The following is an 18,768-nucleotide window of genomic DNA, read 5'->3' as shown; positions in this document are numbered from 1 at the left end:
GGCACAGAACAAGGGGGGGTCCAGCTCACACCTCAGCCTGGTGCAAGTCGGGGGGGTGGAGGGGGGCAGCCAGCCGCCTGGACTGAGCGGGCGGCAGCTGAGCCCCGCCCACAGCTTAGCAGCACATGGGCTCTGCCGGGGGGAGTGGGGGCTGGTGGCGGTAACAGCACTGACTGCACTGGAGAGAGGAGGGAGGGAGCTGAGACGGCGAGGGGGCGGGGCCATTCGCTTAGCCAAACAGCTCCTTCCCCTCCCTCACGGTCGGGAGCGTCTTCCGGGTGGGATTGTGAAATTGTGGCCGCGTGATTAGTCACGAGCTCAGGCGCGCGCGTCCCGGATGATGTATGAGTGCAGCCGGCGCGCGGCGATGGGGTGCGGCGCGCCTCACGTCTTTCGCTGCCTCCTCCTCGTCCTCTGGCTGCTGCTGCCGCCGCCGCCGCCGCCTGTGTCCGTGTCGGCGGGCGTGAGTCCAGCGGCGCTGCCGCTAGTCGTCAACACCTGGGCGTTTAGGAAAGCGACGGAAACAGGTGTCGCTGGCTCCGGGCTTTGCCTCGTGCTGCCCCGGCTGGGCTGGCCGGCTCCTGCGGGCGGGGGGCTGGGGCTGCTGTTGGGGGCGGGGGCGTTCTCCTTCGCACCTGTGCCCAGCGCAGGGAGCGGTGCCGCCCAGGGCACTCCCCGCAGCGCCTGGATTGCAGTGGGGTGGGGTGGCTGTGACTCAGGTCTTGCACTGCCCTCCTTGATCGCGTGGGGGAGGCTGGGAAGCAGGGAGAGCTGCTGTTCTCGGGGGTATTGCTGGTGCAGCTATTCAGAAATGCTGATTTAGCTAAACGGCTACAATTGCTGTGGATAGACGACCCCAAAGAAGTTCCTCAGCCAACCTCTCTACGCTTTTCAGAGTAGCAGCCCTGTTAGTCTGTATTGGCAAAAAGGAGAGGAGGACTTGTGGCACCGTAGAGACTCACCAGTTTATTTGTGCATAAGCTTTCGTGATCTGATGAAGTGAGCTGTAGCTCACGAAAGCTTACGCTCAAATAAATTGGTGAGTCTCTAAGGTGCCGCAAGGACTCCTTTTCTCTCTACACTTTGGGGGTCAAACGAGTAATGGAAGTGTTCAAGCAATAGGAAGTGGAACTATAAAAATGTCAGTTAAACATGGGGGGGATGGGATATTTCCTAACTTGGGCATCTGCCCCAACATTTAAATTTTATTAAAAGCTTTGCAAACCAAAGCGTAACAGGAGTGTTTCTATGTTGCTGTCTGTAACTATAATTTTAAAAACCACCACCATTCCCCACCAATGTTTGAAATCCAAATAGCATACCATTAGGAACCTACACATAAAGGTAATCTGTTTATTTTCCTTTTTGCGTTTTCTCAGTTTGGACCATGAAACACCATAAATTGGGACAAACTTGAGTTTTTACATTACTTTCACTTCTAATAATCTGAATGGATATTAGTAACATAGGTATTTAAAAGTGTGCTTAAAATATATATTTTTTTTTTAAAAAAATCAGTGTTTCTTCAGAATCCGTCCAACATAATTCTTTAGACAGCAGCAATTCTGACCATTATTAGATTTTTTGTTGTTCTGTTTTACCTCTGTTAGGAGGTGTATATTGTAACTTACAGATAAGATGTGTATTTCTGACTCTTACTGTTGCCCACAAAGACAGATATAGGTTGTAGAGACAGATTTAGAAAATGCACCCAAGCTAGACTACTGTAGTTTTGATATGAATTCTTTCTTGTTAACTCAGTTAAAACCTAATTTTGTCAGCAGTGAAAGATCTCACTTGCAATGTAAGGCTCTGTTTCTGCCAACACTTATCCACATGCTTAAATTGACTACTTTTGCATAGTCTCACAAACAATGGGGGAATTACTCAGAATAGTCCAGTTTAGGTATGCTATCACCCATGTCTAGTGGAGGTCATAATGGAGGGTGCCAGTATTAGGTCAGGCTGTCCAAATTTGGCAAATGCTCCGAAATTGGTGATATATCCTATAGTTAGATTTAGCCAAAGCAGCAAGGTATATGTGCTCCTGGGTCACTTTATTAGCTCGTCATAAAACCACTGACAGTCTAGCTCAGGGGTGGGCAAACTTTTTGGCCTGAGGGCCACATCTGAGTATAGAAATTGTATGGTGGGCCATGAATGCTCACAACATTTCTGGTTGGGGTGCGGGCTCTGGCTGGGGGTGTGGGCTCTGGGGTGGAGCTAGAAATGAGGGGTATAGGAAGGGCTGGGGGTAGAGCAGAAGGGTTTGGAGTATGGGAGGGGCTTCGGGCTGAGGCGGGAGGGGCTCCGGGCTGAGGCAGGAGGTGTGGGGGAGGGGGCTCTGAGCTGGGGCTGAGGGGTTTGGAGTGTGGGAGGGGGCTCTGGATGGGGGGGGTGCTTGAGGGCTCAGGGTGGGGCTGAGGGATTTGGGGTGCAGGAAGGTATTCAGGGCTGGGAGAGCAGGAGGGGGATCTGAGTTGGGGCATGAGAGAAAGTCGGGGTGCAGGCTCTGGGTGGCACTTACATCAAGTAGCTCCCTGAAGCAGCAGCATGTCCCCGCTCCGGCTACTACGCAGAGGCGCGGCGCGGCAGCTCCATACACTGCGCTGTCCATAGGTGCTGCCCGTGCAGCTCCTGGCCAATAGGAGCTGCAGAGCCTGTGCTTGAGGTTTGGGTAGCATGCGGAGACTCATGGTTGCCCCTACATGTAGGAGCCGGAGAGAGGACTTGCCGCTCTTTCCAGGAGCTGCACGGAGCCATGGTACGTGCGGAGTGGGGCAAGCATCCGATCCTGCTCCCTGGCTAGAGCTCGAGGGACAGATTAAAAGGTCTGATGAGCTGGATGCGGCCTGCGGGCCGTAGTTTGCCCACCCCTGCTTTAGCTAGTCATCTTAGTGCTGCCACATTTACCACCGAGACAAACTGGACTATTGTGTTGACAGGTTATTAAAACCAAAATTCACCACATGCTGAGTTCTTACAGCCCCCAAACCAGTCACTTACCACCAGGTGAAGGTCCACTTCAGATCTCACCAAATACAATGCTGCAGCTAATCCTTTAGTAAACTAACTAAAGATTTATTAACTAAGAAAAGAAATGAGTTATGCAGAGGTTTAAAGCAGGTAAGTTACATTGCAGGTGAATTAAAGTGTGTAAATCCAAAATGCTAGCAGGGATGTTATATTGGATGGTTTTTTATAAGTCTCTGATTTTCCCAAGTAGTAGTGGGAACCTCAGTCCTTTGTTCAAAATTTTCCTTGTCAAAATTCAATAGTCCAGAGATGTGGTAGGAAAGAAGAAAGAGGTAAAAGGTGTTTTTTGTTCTTGCCTTTTATATCTTGACCTCTCTTCTGGAAAAATCCTGGCTATTTCCTAGGTGTAGACTCAGCAGTTCTTCATATGAATTGCAAATTTTGCTTGCACATTTTGGATGCTATTGCTAGGGTGTCTTCACAGCTCCTTTTGTTACTCCTGAAGGGTTAACATGTGGATGCTTTGGAGACTCACAAGTTCAAGTTACAAACACATAGCAAAATGTCATAACTCCATACACGATATTGATACACACATTATTACAAGACAACTATACACCGCCAATTATAACTTTTTCAGTGATACCATACAAGGTATATTTTTGTGCAAGATTTATCACAGTTTTGCAAGTGGTGGTGACCATATTAGTGTAGTCGGTTGCTTTCCCCATTATACAGCATCACATACGCACATAAATATTTGCAGGATCTGGGCCTGTGTCCTAATCCTGCTATTTGTTCCAGAGGGGTGGATCTCTGCACCCATGGGGGACTCCATTAACTTTATTGTGGCTTCACATACACTCAGGGCTCTGATCCCATGAAGCAGTTTGAATGATCAAGGTCTGTGGGCCAAGTTCAGCAGGGCCATTTGTGTTGACTCACATAAAAGGCTTTTTTTGAGCCATAAACTAGATCTCAAAGGATAGATGACAGAGAGGGAGCAGGGAAAAAGATGGTTATTTTTAGTGCTGCATAAATACTGTTTTTAGTTTCTGTTTATTTATATACTTTAAACACTGTTAGGTTTATTTTTATACCTGGCACGTTTTAACTATGGTTAATTGTGTCTGAAATGGCTCTTAAGAAATGCTTTTAATATAACATTTTCCTGTTGTGTATATTAAAAAAAATCTTTAAATATGCCATGATCCTGCATAGGTACACAGACTCCATGTGGGCTTGGATATACCTGTGTGAAAGAGTTTGTATGTATGTGTGGCTTTAGTGCTATTCACGCCTTGGAGAGAAGGAGTGCTTTAATTACACAACAGTAAATGATTGTGTTTTTTTTACTTAGTGTCCACAATTATGGTGTATATCATATACTATAATTGTGGACACTGTTGCAACAACTCTCCACTCACAAAAATATTCCATCGCTTCCCATTCAGAAACGTTATCCAATTATGCAAAAAATGTTGACTTTTTATATCCCGAATAACACTTTCTCTAGTTTCACCTAAGAATAACAACACATAATACAATTTACTTTTACCTGCCATACTTGGTGTAGTTTCATGTGTGTTGTGTTTTTTTATAATTTTAAATGAAATATTAGACAGTAATTATTTTCACTTACCAGGTGTTTGTGTTGATTACAGCATGGTATATCTTAAAGTCAGGAGGCTCTGAGCTGGATGCAGTAGAGAGAGGTTGCGGTCAGTGTGAGACTGATCAGTGTGATGGAAGTGTGGGGTTTGGAGGAAGTCCAGATGAACATGGAGAAACAACATTAGATGCCATGATTATGGATGGGTAAGAAAGTTACTTGGAGAAGGGAATAATACTAAGGATTTTTAGTACAGTTCAGTATGATGTAAACATTGTTATATGTACCATGCCATCATGTTGATGTGTTCTATAGACATTACACTGCACTCAAACTCTGATATTAACTGATGTGTTCAGGGGTACAGTAGAAAGAAGGAAATATCCAATCAAACAGGGAATAAATTGCCATGGCACCAGGATGTTTGGAAGCTAGCTAAGCATTTTTCTTGCAATCCCTGACATTCATTTCAAATAGCCTGATTGCCAGATAGGGGAGCTAAGGGATGCATATGGAGTTCCTGGATATTGAAGAGTAGAGATTCTCCTTGAAAATTAAACATAATGTACAGTACCTGTATGACTGTTTGTCTAAAGAGGCAGAGAAAAGCTTACTTTTGCAGGATTGGGATATCTGGAGGTTTAAGCATAAGCTTAATAGAGAACCATTTGCTCTTTAATTTCCATACAAATTTTACTTTCTTGGCAATTCTGTGTTACGTCTTTTAGACCTTATTCATTGTTTAGGTCTGACCTACACTTTGAAAGTCTTACTAGAGCAACTGGTTTGCTTAGTGGTGCAATTACTTATACCTGAAATACTTAACTAGTAAAACTTAAATATGTATGCATTTATATCAGTACAAAGATGATTTCCACCAGTACAGTATAACGCACCTTTATCTTGATATAACTGCGTTCAGGGATAGATAAAATGGCACAGCTCCTTAGTGTAGACAAGCACAAAGTATCTATAGGAAAAGATATGTCATTGTTTTATTATCCTCTGTTACTGTTTAATATATGCATGCCTTAAATATTTCTCACTTCCGTTTTCTTGTTTCAGCAACACCATGGAAGTTGGGGCAGTAGCAGATCTCAGACGTATAAAAAATGCTATTGGTGTAGCACGGAAAGTGATTCAGCACACTAAACACACATTATTAGTGGGGGAGTCAGGTAATTATGTGCTTTATTCAGTTATTTCCAATTCTTATCCTTGTCTTAATTATCACTGTACAATAAGGAGACTTACAATAGATAAATCTTGATAGTGGAGGAATCCCCCACATATATATTCAAATGAATGCTGTGAAGTAGTTGAAAAGCATTTATCCTTCTTTAAGTTTATTAAATATCTACAAATTACCAGGATTTTTTATTCTGCTATTTCTGCTTGAACTAAAACAAAGGGTTTTATGTTCCCTCTACAGACTCAGCCGCAACTATTAACTTTGAATGCCAGAGCTGTTTGCATATCACTGAAAATGCACATACTAAGTAAAGATGTTTTGACATAAGACACTATATAAATGGAAGCTGGCATATGCCAATATTTCATCTTAAAATACAAGGGAAGCTTTGCTAAAAAAAAAATGAATGGCAGAATTCGTACTTAATTTTATTTCAAAGTTCATTTTCCTATTTATTGAGCACAGTCATTGTACTTTGCAGTTTAAAAACATACATGAAGACTTTCTGCCTCAGAGCTTGTAAATAAATCAGGTACTGTACAGCTTGGCACAACACACCACGTATTGATAAATTCTATAAACAGTGGAGGTTTCATCTTTTTAAGGTAACTTAATACTTTATTGGTGGATTAATATCTTGTGACTTTATGGAAGAAATGTTACTATGAAGACTTTGGTTGACTTAAGGGCTTTTTAAGTGTAGGGGGCTGCATGGAGGAAGTCATGAAGGCAAAGATTAAATTTAAAAAGAGGTGATGTGGTCAGTGACAAGAAAGGAAGATGAATTTGGCAGTAGCATTTTGGATGGAATGAAGAAAATGAGACAAGACAGAGGAGACAGTTGCTGTAGTTGATGCGAGGACTCCTTTAGGTCTGGAAAGGGAGGGCTGGAGTTTGAGATGCTTTACAGACCTTTTTGATTTGACCAGGAGGCAGTCTCTAGTGACTGTGGTAAGAGGAGTATCGGTAGCATACAAGGGATTCAGGAGGGAATGAGTAGAGTGGGAAGTAAAGAAAGTCACAGTAGACTTTGTGCTTCAAGGTGAAAGGGGTTTGGGATGGGGTAAACTAAAAGATGTGTGGGAATAGCAGAGCAACCTGGAATACCAGGAATGAAGTCTGAGAATGACTAAGAATAATGGAGGTAGGTTTGAACAGAGAGTCAGAGGGGTGACAAGCTTCAGCACCGTGTGTCAGAAGGGTAAAGAAGGTGGAAAGGGGGAAAAACAAATTCTTTGTGAAGGAAGTTGAGTCATACAATTTTCTCTGGAAGTGCTCAGCGGGATGAGAGCAGGGATGTTGGAAGCCAATATGAGGCATGACACTGGGAAGTGGTAAGGCAAACGCTGACTGGAGAGGACAGCAGACTCACTAGTGTGTGGAGTTGAACTTTAATATCAGTGGAGGAGAGGAAGGCACATTTCTGTTCCACACAAAGTATTAGAAACAATTTAAAAAAAATTGTCCTTAAAATGTACTTAGAACAAACTAGAATGACTTCTTGTAAGAGTTTTTCTACAAGATTGTTTCTGCTTTTATCAAGCTACATCGTCCGATACCCGTATTCTACATATTTCAGCTCTTGTTTGGAGAGTAAAAGAAAAAATATTTGAAACTAGGATAGTCTCCTTAATTTTTCTGTCCACACAGAAGTTTCTTTGAGTGATTGACAGAAAAAAGAACACAACTGTGCCCTTAACTGTTCAGCATAATATAGAATATACTGTAATTGATAGTATTGTAATGTGTGGAAAGTACAGTACATTATTCCTGGTACTAAAATGTTAATGGGAATTCGTTCTGTTTGGTTTTCAGTATTGAAAATAATTGAGTCTTATATTTCTGACTTCCTAAACAGTACTCTGAGTCCTTTTCAGTTTAAGTGATTCCAAATTATATCAGATAGGGAGTATGATAGATGCTTTTTTTTTAATGAAACCATGCTACCTTAGTGCACATTACCCAACAGCTCCACTACAGAAGTCCTAAAAGGAGGATCAATAAACATGAACAAGCAGACTTTTCTTAGCTCATGTGCTCTCTTGCTTGCTTGTTCTAGATACTGAAATGTCAGTAAATATCAGTAACTTTTGCTCATGAAACTCCCAATACATACGTAGCTTTAGAAAAGCAATACAAAATTAACTTCTAAATCAATTGAAAGTTTTTTTTGTAATATTTGGATAAGCGGAAACTCCTAAGAATCTTGTAAAACTATGTATTATGTTCACATAAATGTCAAAGGACTCAAACATGGAAGGGATTGGTAATTTACAAGTCTGTAAACAATTCTGTCTGAATTTGATTTCTTCCAGATTGATGATTCCAAAGATTACTGTAACTAAAAGATGAATTAATAGCATTTTTCTATTTTTTTCTGTTCATTTACTTTGCATTTGGCTGTGCTTTGTGGCAATTGCTTTCATTCTTTCTCCTGTATAGACAGTCAGTTTACCCTACTATTGATTTGTTTTTCATACTGTGACAATTATAAAAAAAAAATTAAGAAATACATAATCAAATTTAAATTTTAGGAAAGTGTGATAGTAAAGACACAGAAATTGTCAGAGGTACTCAGGGGCAGGTATTGATATCTGAGTCTTTCTCTGCTTACCTCATACTTTAAAAAGTCTAGATATCAAATTGATAGTGTTTTTGTAATTAATTTGCTACTTACAAATTTTTGATTGTTTAAAATTTCCCTGTTACACATAGCACAGTCTTGATTTTGGATGGTATTTGTCCTTTTTGAAAAGTTTTGCTCCTTTTGTAAAGCAACATGTCTGAAGAGAAAGCTCTCTCGTCATAGTCAGAGAGAACATATTTAAATGAAGAAACAAAAAGACATAGTAGATAGCATCTCTCCTCCTAGAAGTGTGGGATATAGTGCCCTCAGTAAAGGAGGAATTGGATGCGATGGTATATCGGAGATTACACTGACATGCTGTTTGTCTGAAGAAGTATATTCTATAGTTTCAGGGGAATGAGCTATATATAAACTAATATTTCATCTTGATCATAACATATAGTGTATGATAAACCTAATGTACTCATGCTACAATATTGCTGAATTTTTCTTTTTGCCTGTTAAAGCCTCACTGTTTGCAGAAAGCATGGGATTTCCTTGTGAAGATTTAACCACTCAGAATTCTCTTTCAATATATTTAAAGTGGCTTAATCAAAGCTGTCAGCCAAACTACTGGAAGGTACAGTATAATTGTTTTATTTTAGAAATTTGACCAACATTGCTTGTTACTCTTGACTTATTAAAGAAAGAAATACTTCATATTAAAGGAACAAAGAATGTTCCATTAAATATTTTTTAAAAATCCTGGAATTCTTGCTAATTTGATATACTTGGGGATTGGAAAGCCTGTTTGCTGCCTGATTTGTAGAATTCTGTTAATATTGATGTTAGTACAGTGGTTTTTCATTGAATTTGGAAGAAAATGCTAACCCTCAAAAACAGAGGATGATTTCTCAGTGAAGCATGAGTGCAGAAACTTAAAATTGAGTTTCTAAATGAAATCCCTTAGTGGGAATTAAGGCCTTCATCTTGCAGGTATTTAAACATGAGTGACTTTTACACATGGAAGTAGTCCCATTACAATCATAGGGACTACTCATAGGCTTAAGTCTTTCCAAAATTGAAGCCTAAATTGGTAGTTATAGATCAGGGGTCTCAAACTCAAATTACTTTAGGGCCAGTACCAGTCCTCAAATCCTCCCAGCGGGCCAATAATGTCACTCATGCTGCCCAGAACCTGCCCCCCAAAACTCTGACCTCACCTGCCTAAGGCTCTGGGAGGGAGTTTGGGTTGGGGAGGAAGTATGGGGTAGGGGATTAGGTTGCAGGCTCTGGGAGGTAGTTTGGGTGGGAGAGGAGGTCTGGGGTGCAGGCTCTGGGAGGGAGTTTAGGGTCAGGAGGGTGGGTGTGGGAAGGGGGGGTGCAGGCTCTGGCAGGGAGTTTGGAGGCAGGAGGGGGTATGTGGGGAGGGGGTGGCTCGGAGAGGGGGGGTCTGCCGCTTACCTGGGGCTCCAAGGGGGGGTGGGGCGGGGGGCCTCCATGCACTTCTGCCCCAGGCACCACCCCCGCAGCTTCCCATTGGCCACAGGAGCGCTCAAGGCAGGGACAGTGCATAGGCGCAGCACCCCGCAGCCACAGGGAGGGGCCAGCAGACATGTGGAGCGAGCAGGCAGCTGCTACTCAGTTCTGCTGCGCTGCTGGGGCCCTGGGCCATTGTAAATCGCCTGGCGGGGAGTGCCTGGGGGCGGCAGGTGGGTTCAAGGGGGGACCTGGCCCCAAAACTGCTGGAGCCCCACAGGCCACATTGGGGAGGTTTGCGGGCTGCAGATGGCCTGCGGGCCATGAGTTTGAGATCCCTGCTGTAGATGATGACAGTCATAAGTTAGCATGTTTGTCCCTGTGCACAGACTGTTACATGCTTGCAGAGTCCACTCCTCTGTAGATTGTTGTCTGTTTTTGTATCTGAAATACAGTGGAATTGAGACAGTTTAATTTGGTACATACTCTCTTGCCTATTCATTTACTTGAAAAGGTGTCTTGCCTAAAGTATTACTTGTAACCAAGTTTAGTCATCTTAAGTACAAGAGGATTACTTTATCTCTTAGTGTGGTACTAACAGCAACTTTGTTTCTGTGGTTTCTTTATCTTGCTGAAGAATGCAAACTTGTTTTGACCAAAGAATGAGTCTTGTGATTGTTCTGCTGCTTTTCTCTAATAGGCACTATCAGATTAACAGATCCTGTACCACACATTATGGAAAGTCAGTCAATTCATCTCTTAATAAGAATATCCATCTCTTTTGTAACTTCAGTACAACTGTGCATTAGATATCTTAAAATATTGTACAACGGTGGAATTTAGATTTTTGTTGCAGTAGTTTGTTTAAAATGCATCTTTACTGAAATATTAAAGACTCATATGAATAAAATATTGATTACAGAATGTAATACCAGATGCCTCAAAATCCTGTGGACCATACAAACAGACTAAACAATTAAATAGTGAAGAATGGATCAACTCACAGAAAAGAATAAATATTCATAATCATGATACAATTGGTAACACTCTTTGGTTCTTTTATGCTAAAAGATGTATTCACTTTTTTGCTTCATGATCAACTCAGTCTTACTGAGTTCAAATAAATTATTTCAGACTGGTAGTATACCAGATATACAGCACCATTTTCAAGTGTGTGTACTATTTATGCACGTGTTATAAAGGAGTTGGTTGCAACTCTTTAGTCAATTTAGGGTTTGTAAATCTAGAATCTATTTTAATGTTTCCTCTTCTTTTTAACTTTTTGATTTGAGCAACAGCATTGTTTGCAAATTTGTATGTTTAAAATAGGTTAGGAGTAATAGTCTTGTAAAGACTTTCAGACTTTACTGGTAAAGCATTTTTGGTTGTTGCATCGTAGGCAATTTTGTATGTTTATAACATTTTCTTGTATTTCATGATTGATTTTTCACGTTGTCGGCATAGCAGACGTTCCAGAACTGCAGACTTTGGAGAGACCTTTCCAGACAACTCAGTACAGATTATTTATCTATATTTTGTCAGTTAAATTTTATCTTCTGCATTTTGGACTGGATCTTTGTCATGCAAAAAATCTTCAAAATTTTCATTACCAAAGAATTACCACTTAAAATTTTAAGTGCTGACACACACACACACACACACACACACACACACACACACACACACACACATTCATCAAAGTACTTAAGAACGTGCCTAATTGACTTCAGTGGGACTACTTACTGCTTTAAGAATCTTTCTGAATTGAGGTCTGAATTCTATAATTGCTGGAAGTAAGGGGGTGCTAAGATTGGTGGGTCATGTGTTGAATGTCACCTCTTCATTTGTACTTAGTTAAGGTAGTTAAGCTTTATTAATGTATTTTCAAGTGTGTGTTTATACTAGTGGCTTTTTTGGACTCTTTTTAAAATTTGGATAAAAAAATTCACTGGAGAATTTAAATTATACTTATTATTGTTTTACCAAGAATGATTATATATGGCCCAATTTTCAAATGTTTTAAAATACCAATATTTAGGTCCCTCTGAAAATCACAGCTCAGGTGTAAAACTTCATTTTAAAAATAGAGCCCTTACAAGGGCTATAAATATATGATCAGTTTTTATGCTGCTGAATTGTAACCGATGTTTTAACAAATATATGAGAAATTATTCTTGTTAAGCTTCACCATTGTTTAAATTTATAGGCATGATTGTAATTGGTGGTTCCGGAAATGTTGCAGTTGGGACATCTACAAATGGTGCAGTCCACAAAATCCAGGGGTTAGTACTTGTAGTTTGAGAAAAATACATATGGTATTTGTAATCCTTGATTTCATGTAATTATCTGTGTAGGTGAGGTGATATTTTGCTTATCTAAATGATCGTGTTTATACAGGGACTAGCACAACAGGGCCCCATTTTCTGGTGGGTCTTTAAGGTGCTGCTGCAATTACAATTTTTAGTGGGCTTGTTTTTTCAACTTTGTGTATAAATATAGTAGAAGTTACTTTAGGCCTGCTTTTTTTTTTTTTTCCATTTTTAAATGGGAGCAAGAATAGGTTCTTTATGAGCATTGTCTAAAGAATGTGTAGATCTAGGGTTACCCTTGCATATTTGATGTTGAATTGAGTTTGCTGCTTTATGCTTGTAAAAGCCTGGTGGCCCCTTTAAAAGCTTTTTTTAAAAAAAAAAAAAAAAAAAGACATATGACCCATGTTTTCACTCTTGAAAGTTAAAGAAACTTTAAAAAACTCGTGTCAATGATAAATTTGATTTGGAGTGACTCAATAAATATCTCCAGAACTTTAGGAGTCACAACAGGATCAAGGAATGAGGGCTTGTTTACACATGGACCTATTCCTGAATAACTCTGTGTGAACTCTCTTATTCAAGAATGAGCGCCTTTTTCCAGATTTGCTTAATCCACCATCAAAGTGGACTAAACTGAAACAGAAACCTTCTGTATCTTGAAGGAAGAATACTCTGGAAAGCTGAAACTGTGGAACAGTCACTATTTCACCGAGTGATTTTGCTTTTTTCTTGGCAGTGTATTTAAGTGTCCAAGTGTCAGTCCTTATTACTGAGAGTAGAGAGCTCTCATTAACGTGGTGTAAGATTAGGAGTTCCTGGAATATGAAACTGTAAAATCCTGGTGTATTCTCATTGCTGCTATTTGTTACGTTGTGTTGTGTTTTGTTTAAACAAGAACCCAGTCTAAGAATTTGCCTTTTAAATATTGGGTCTAGTTCTGCTCTGGTACACTGATACAACCCCACTGGCTTCAGCCAGGTTGCACAATAGTGTAACTGGGACCAGTATTTGGCCCATTATAACTGTCTTCATTTTAACTTGATGTTTCTTTTCCTTCCTCTATATAGTCGTGTAGGGGACTCTCCAATAGCTGGAGCTGGAGCCTATGCTGATAGTACAATTGGAGGAGCGGCAGCCACTGGAGATGGTGATATCATGATGCGCTTTTTGCCCAGGTTTGTCCCTTTGGGGAAGATTGCTTACATTTTTGCCAGAGAATTCCTGTGAAACAAATCAACAAATAAAGTGATGAATTAATAAAATTGTTGGTTTTGTTGGCTGCTTAACATATTTGGCCATTGCTTCCTTTTTTATTCATACCAATCAACATGGCCAAAAATACCAGACTAGCCCCACATCCTCTCTTACAGACAACAAATCATTTACCAATTCTTTAACATGTTTTCTGCTACCTCATTGAAAATCCTGCAAACGTTGCCAAACCTGGGCTTTGACAGAAGAAATGAGTGGATTTCAGATCTAAATGTACTCCACCAAAAATGCTTTGTGTCCTACACTCAAGTTTCAGTTGTGGGAACAAACACTTCTTAAGTGTTAGGAAGAAGAGAAAGTGGTCTCAGAGGTGGCTATTTTCTTCACCATTGGAATTGTATATAGTCAGCATCTTACTTTGTGCCTGCTCCTTTTCATTTCCAAAAAATGGTGTAGTAGTCTGTTTAAAATCTGGGTGCCTGAATTTTGCAAATGGTCTTCATGGGTAGCCTCAAATAGAATATATTGCAGTACTCCATTCTGGAGGTTACAGAGACATTGATATTTACAATAGATTTCAGCTCACAAGATAATAGTTAAGATGCTAAGTCCTCTTTTAAGCAGCTTGAAGAACTGTTTGCAAAAGCTTGGAATACCAGTGCTTTATGCATTCCGGTTTTGGGAAATGACTGGACTAGAAGACACTGTCTATGTCCTTTCTGTTTGTCAGTGTGCTTGTCTTGTGCAGAATAGGGTGTGTAATCTAAAGCAGAATAGCTCTGAATTGTCAAACGTCCAGAAAACAGTAATTATTTTGCCCCTTGATTTTTTCACTTCTGAAATGTTGATGTATGATATAAGTTAATATCTCAAAATAATTGACTTATGAGGAAACAAACTATGGACGATAGCTCTACATTCAAATTTTTATCCGGCTGAGGTGAATAGATAGGGGTTTTTTTTGGTAACTTGTATTTCTGTGACAGAAGATATTGAGTCCAGAGATAAGGAACTTCCCAAAATGTGATGATAGTCCTCCTCCAAAGTGCCAGATTTGAAGCTCATTCCCTCCTTACTTGAGTTTCTCTTATTGTAACAAGACATAGTGGCTTGATACACAGTATTTATGTTTTCTGAAATCAGAACAGACTACTCCTTTTAGGCCCATGTTGTGCTGTTACTCAAAATTGTTGACTTTTGAGATTGTGCATTGTGGAAATGTAGAACTGGTTAGCAGTATCGTTAGTCTAATGATATTATGTGGTGTTACTATAGATACGAAGGTATTTAGTTTGGTTTTGCATTTAAAATAAAACACCTTTTAAAAAAAAACAACACCTTTTGAAGCTTCATGGCAAATCTGAGACAACTTTTATAAAAAAACAAAACAAAAAACCCCAAAACACTTCATTAATGAGGAAAAACAGCAATTCAGCAGTTCTTGCAAACTCCAAGCAGGAAAGGAGTTGATCAGTAGCTTAGTCTCCAGTTTTGTATTTGTGTTCATATGAACAAAGCAAAATAATTTACTTTGTTCATATGAAGTGGACATGAATTGCCATATTTTTGTATCACTAACTGAATACCGTAATATCTTCAACATGGAGATTTGGCCAGTAGTTTTTTTTTTCCCCTGTACTCCAGTAATTGATTGAGTTCTGAGCTATCATATTTTAGAATGTCTATTTTGATTATATTCAGTCATAATGAGTGTAACTTCTGATTTGTTTCCTAAATCAGCTATCAAGCAGTGGAGTATATGAGGACAGGAACAGAGCCAGCTATAGCTTGCCAGAAAGTTATTTCCAGGATCCAGAAGTATGCTCCATACTTCTTTGGTGCTGTTATCTGTGCCAACACAACTGGAAGTTTTGGTATATATTACTGTTATATTTTGTTCAACACAGAGAACTTTGACACAGACAAGTGAAACATAGAGATGTATTTTAAAGCAGCAGGCTGCAACTTTAACCAATATTGGGGAGTAGGGGGAGCAAGGGGATTTTCCACTCTTACTATCAAATACCAGATATTTTATTAGGTCTGGAAGTACATAATTAAATGGTATCCTGCCAAACACCCCATAAATCCAGGTTGGCCCTCTTCAGCCTAATACCTTAAGATTTGTACAGAACTTTCCTGGAGGAGTTAGTAAATACTCGAAACTATTTATAACCTCAATTTCTCATATTTTTATAGGTATGATTAATTTGAAGGTTTATAAAAAAAATTAAAAATCCCAAACGTCTTTAGGATATGGCATAAGGCAGTCTGAATGTGACTGTAACACAGCTTCAAAGCAATCCAAGATCAGTCATTATTGCTGGGCATCTCATTAGTAAACTCTTAGATCAGTAGAAAGTAAAATTTGCTGATCAATATGGCTTATTGGGTAGACTGCTTGTTGTTGATCTCTCTTCCCACAGTTCTGTATTTGAGCGATTATAGTTGTAGGAACGCATTACACTCATCACTATTAAGATATATTTTTTTCTAATTTACATTACTAAGTTTATTAAGTGCACTACACTGGTAATGAGCATGCTGTTTCCACATGAAAAGTAAAATGCTTTTGAGAAATCTCAATGTTGGGTTAAACAGATTGTAAAAGGAAATTACACCATTGTACCAGAATTAATAATTGGATCTTTAGAAGATGAAATATGACAGACATACTAATCCTATAGGGAATAGGCAGGTCACTTTTGTTTCTTTTTTTTCCCTTTCCCAGGTGCTGCCTGCAATAAAGTTCCAGGATTCACTCAGTTTCACTTCATGGTTTATAGTCCTTTGCTAAATCAGCCATCTGAGCAAGTAGTAGACTGCATTTAATTTTTTGTGTACCAACTGCATTTACACTTAAAGACCAAGGAGGAAAAGAAGGCTGAAAAGGCTCACTGACTGCCATTTTACAAAGTGTTTGCAGTTTCCTTTTGCACAGATATTTGAGGAAGAGTAATGTATGTGGAGATAGCACATATCACACTCACTTTTTTTAATGTATTTTGTTTTATTACCATGTCACCAGTATGTCAGTAAACTTCATCTGTAGTTTCTCAATCTAGCAAACGAATCTGTTAATCTGGCGGGTTATTTCTAAATTCTGGTGGGCAAGTTGGCTTCATCTACAGGATGAACAAATTTGATTTTTTTTTTAGATTCCAGGATACTGTATAGAGATCCAAAATATCTACTGATGATAAAGTGGTATTTCAAAATACTCAGCTGGTATATGTGGATGACTATAGTTTAAAATGGGAAATGCCTTTTGGAACCAGTCTCAAATACAGATGAAAGTTTGCACGACTGTTGTACCAAGAAGAACTGGAGAACAATTTCATGTCTGAATGGAGAGCAGCAAAGTAAGCTTCTGCTTTTGTGGTGATGCTTCATCGTTCCATGATGTTCAGTCACAGTGATGCAGTATTACATTGCAAATGTTATCCTGCAGTGTCAGGAAGTTACTCTATTTTGTGGCTTTTTGTGACTCAGGTACACTCCCTCCTTTCTTCCTTTATTTCTGGGAACAAATGAAGATGTTTCTTATTACCTTCCAATCCTAAAGTGTTGGGTAGGATCCCAGCAACTGACTCATTTTCAGAAGATGGCTTCCATACTGTGCTCTCCTTTTCACTTCCCATGTTGTGTTCTGTCAGCGTGAGCAGTGCTTCTGTGATCAGCATTCCATTGCTGCCTAAGCTCAGGTAAAGCACCCATCAGATGTACAGATTCCGAGCCCACAGGTCAGTTCTAGAAGAACTGTGGGTGGAATAAGACTGATTTTTCTGTATTAAGTGTTTCACTGGCCATAATTCATTTTTGTAAATCTCTTAATTTTAACAGTCCTTTTTGGCAACTGAACCCCAGATTAATAAATTAGAGGTGATAAGTAACAGTCAGCATGGATTTGTCAAGAACAAATCGTGTCAAAGCAACCTGATAGTTTTCTTTGACAGGGTAACAAGCCTTGTGTATAGGGGGGAAGTGGTAGATATGGTACAGCTTGACTTTACTAAGGCTTTTGATACTGTCTCGTAAGCAAACTAGGGAAATACAACCTAGATGGAGCTACTATAAGGTGAGTGCATAACTGGTTGGAAAATAGTTCCCAGAGAGTAGTTATCAGTAGTTCAGTCATGCTGAAGGGCATAACGAATGGGGTCATGCAGGGATCGGTTCTGAGTCCGGTTCTGTTCAATATCTTCATCAATTATTTAGGTAATGGCACAGAGAGTAAACTTATAAAGTTTGCAGACAATACCAAGGTGGGAGGGGTTGTAAGTGCTTTGGAGGATAGGATTAAAATTTAAAATGGTCTGGACAGACTGGAAAAATGGTCTGAAGTAAATAGATGAAATTCAATAAGGACAAATGCAAAGTACTCCACTTAGAAAGGAGTTGTTACAAGGAGGAGGGAGAAAAATTGATCTTAACCTCTGAGGAGAGGACAAGAAGCAATAGGCTTAAATTGCAGCAAGGGTGGTTTAGGCTGGACATTAGGGAAAAACTTCCTAACTGTCAGGGTAGTTAAGCACTGAACTAAATTGCCAAGGGAAGTTGTGGAATCTCCATCATTGGGGATTTTTAAGAGCAGGTTGGACAAACACCTGTCAGGGACTTTCTAGATAATACTTAGTCCTGCTTTGAGTGCACGGGACTAGACTAGATAACCTCTCGAGGTCCCTTCCAGTTCTATGATTCTAAGAAATTCTGGGAACTGTCCTTCTGATTCCTAAGTGTGGAAATACAGTACTTTCTCCCATGTTTCCTCACTAGTCATTATATAAAAACTTACACTGATAGATTTCTTGTCTGTGGTCTTTGGATATAGACATTACTGCTTGAGAGGCATAGATTTGTTTTCTTTCTTTAAATTACTAATCAGTAATCTGTCGCAAGTCAGGATGCACTACAATAACGCAACTTATAAAAATACTTCTCTCTTTACTGGCAAAATTTAGCTTGGGGTTTTTTGGCTGCTATTTATTTGTTTGGTAGTGTAATAAACTGTACTGTTTTCTGTAAACTTTTCCTAGCCGCAAGCAAGCTGCCACTTCAAATATGTCACTCCTTTAGTAACTTGTTACTGTTCTTGTGGTGGCTTCAATTTTTTTTTTTTTTTAAATTAGTTTCTTCTCCCTGGTTTCTCAGGTTGTGATAATACCTTTACCCATAGATGGCGCTCAACTACTCCCATTTGCGCAAGGTTTTAAATATTGATTCTTGTAGCATCAGTTTTCTCCATTTAATTAGAATTTTCCTATCCCCAGCCTGCCACTTGTATTGAAAATTGAATTATGAGGTTGTCAGTCCTCTTTGTAGGATGCTTAGTAAATGGAAATGCTTCCTTTGTCCTTGTTCTGCTCTGTGAGTGCCCTGTCCCCTGCCCCCCTCCACACACACACGCTTTGTAGGTTAC

General features: G+C 39.7%; 1 protein-coding gene across 1 annotated transcript; it reads left to right on the top strand.

Annotated features, from left to right (window-relative positions):
- Positions 1-278: 278 nt before the first annotated feature.
- Positions 279-18,151, top strand: AGA (aspartylglucosaminidase). Its single transcript, XM_073341693.1, has 9 exons — positions 279-527; positions 4,641-4,794; positions 5,654-5,766; positions 8,874-8,986; positions 10,748-10,865; positions 12,032-12,107; positions 13,205-13,312; positions 15,090-15,223; positions 16,081-18,151. Exons 1-9 carry the CDS (start codon positions 338-340, stop codon positions 16,179-16,181), a joined length of 1,107 nt encoding a protein of 368 aa, XP_073197794.1. The 5' UTR covers positions 279-337; the 3' UTR covers positions 16,182-18,151.
- The last annotated feature ends 617 nt before the right edge of the window (positions 18,152-18,768 follow it).

This window comes from Lepidochelys kempii, chromosome 4 (genome assembly GCF_965140265.1).
Source record: "Lepidochelys kempii isolate rLepKem1 chromosome 4, rLepKem1.hap2, whole genome shotgun sequence".
Lineage (NCBI taxonomy): Eukaryota > Metazoa > Chordata > Testudines > Cheloniidae > Lepidochelys > Lepidochelys kempii.
This window is presented reverse-complemented; position numbering and strand designations above follow the sequence as displayed.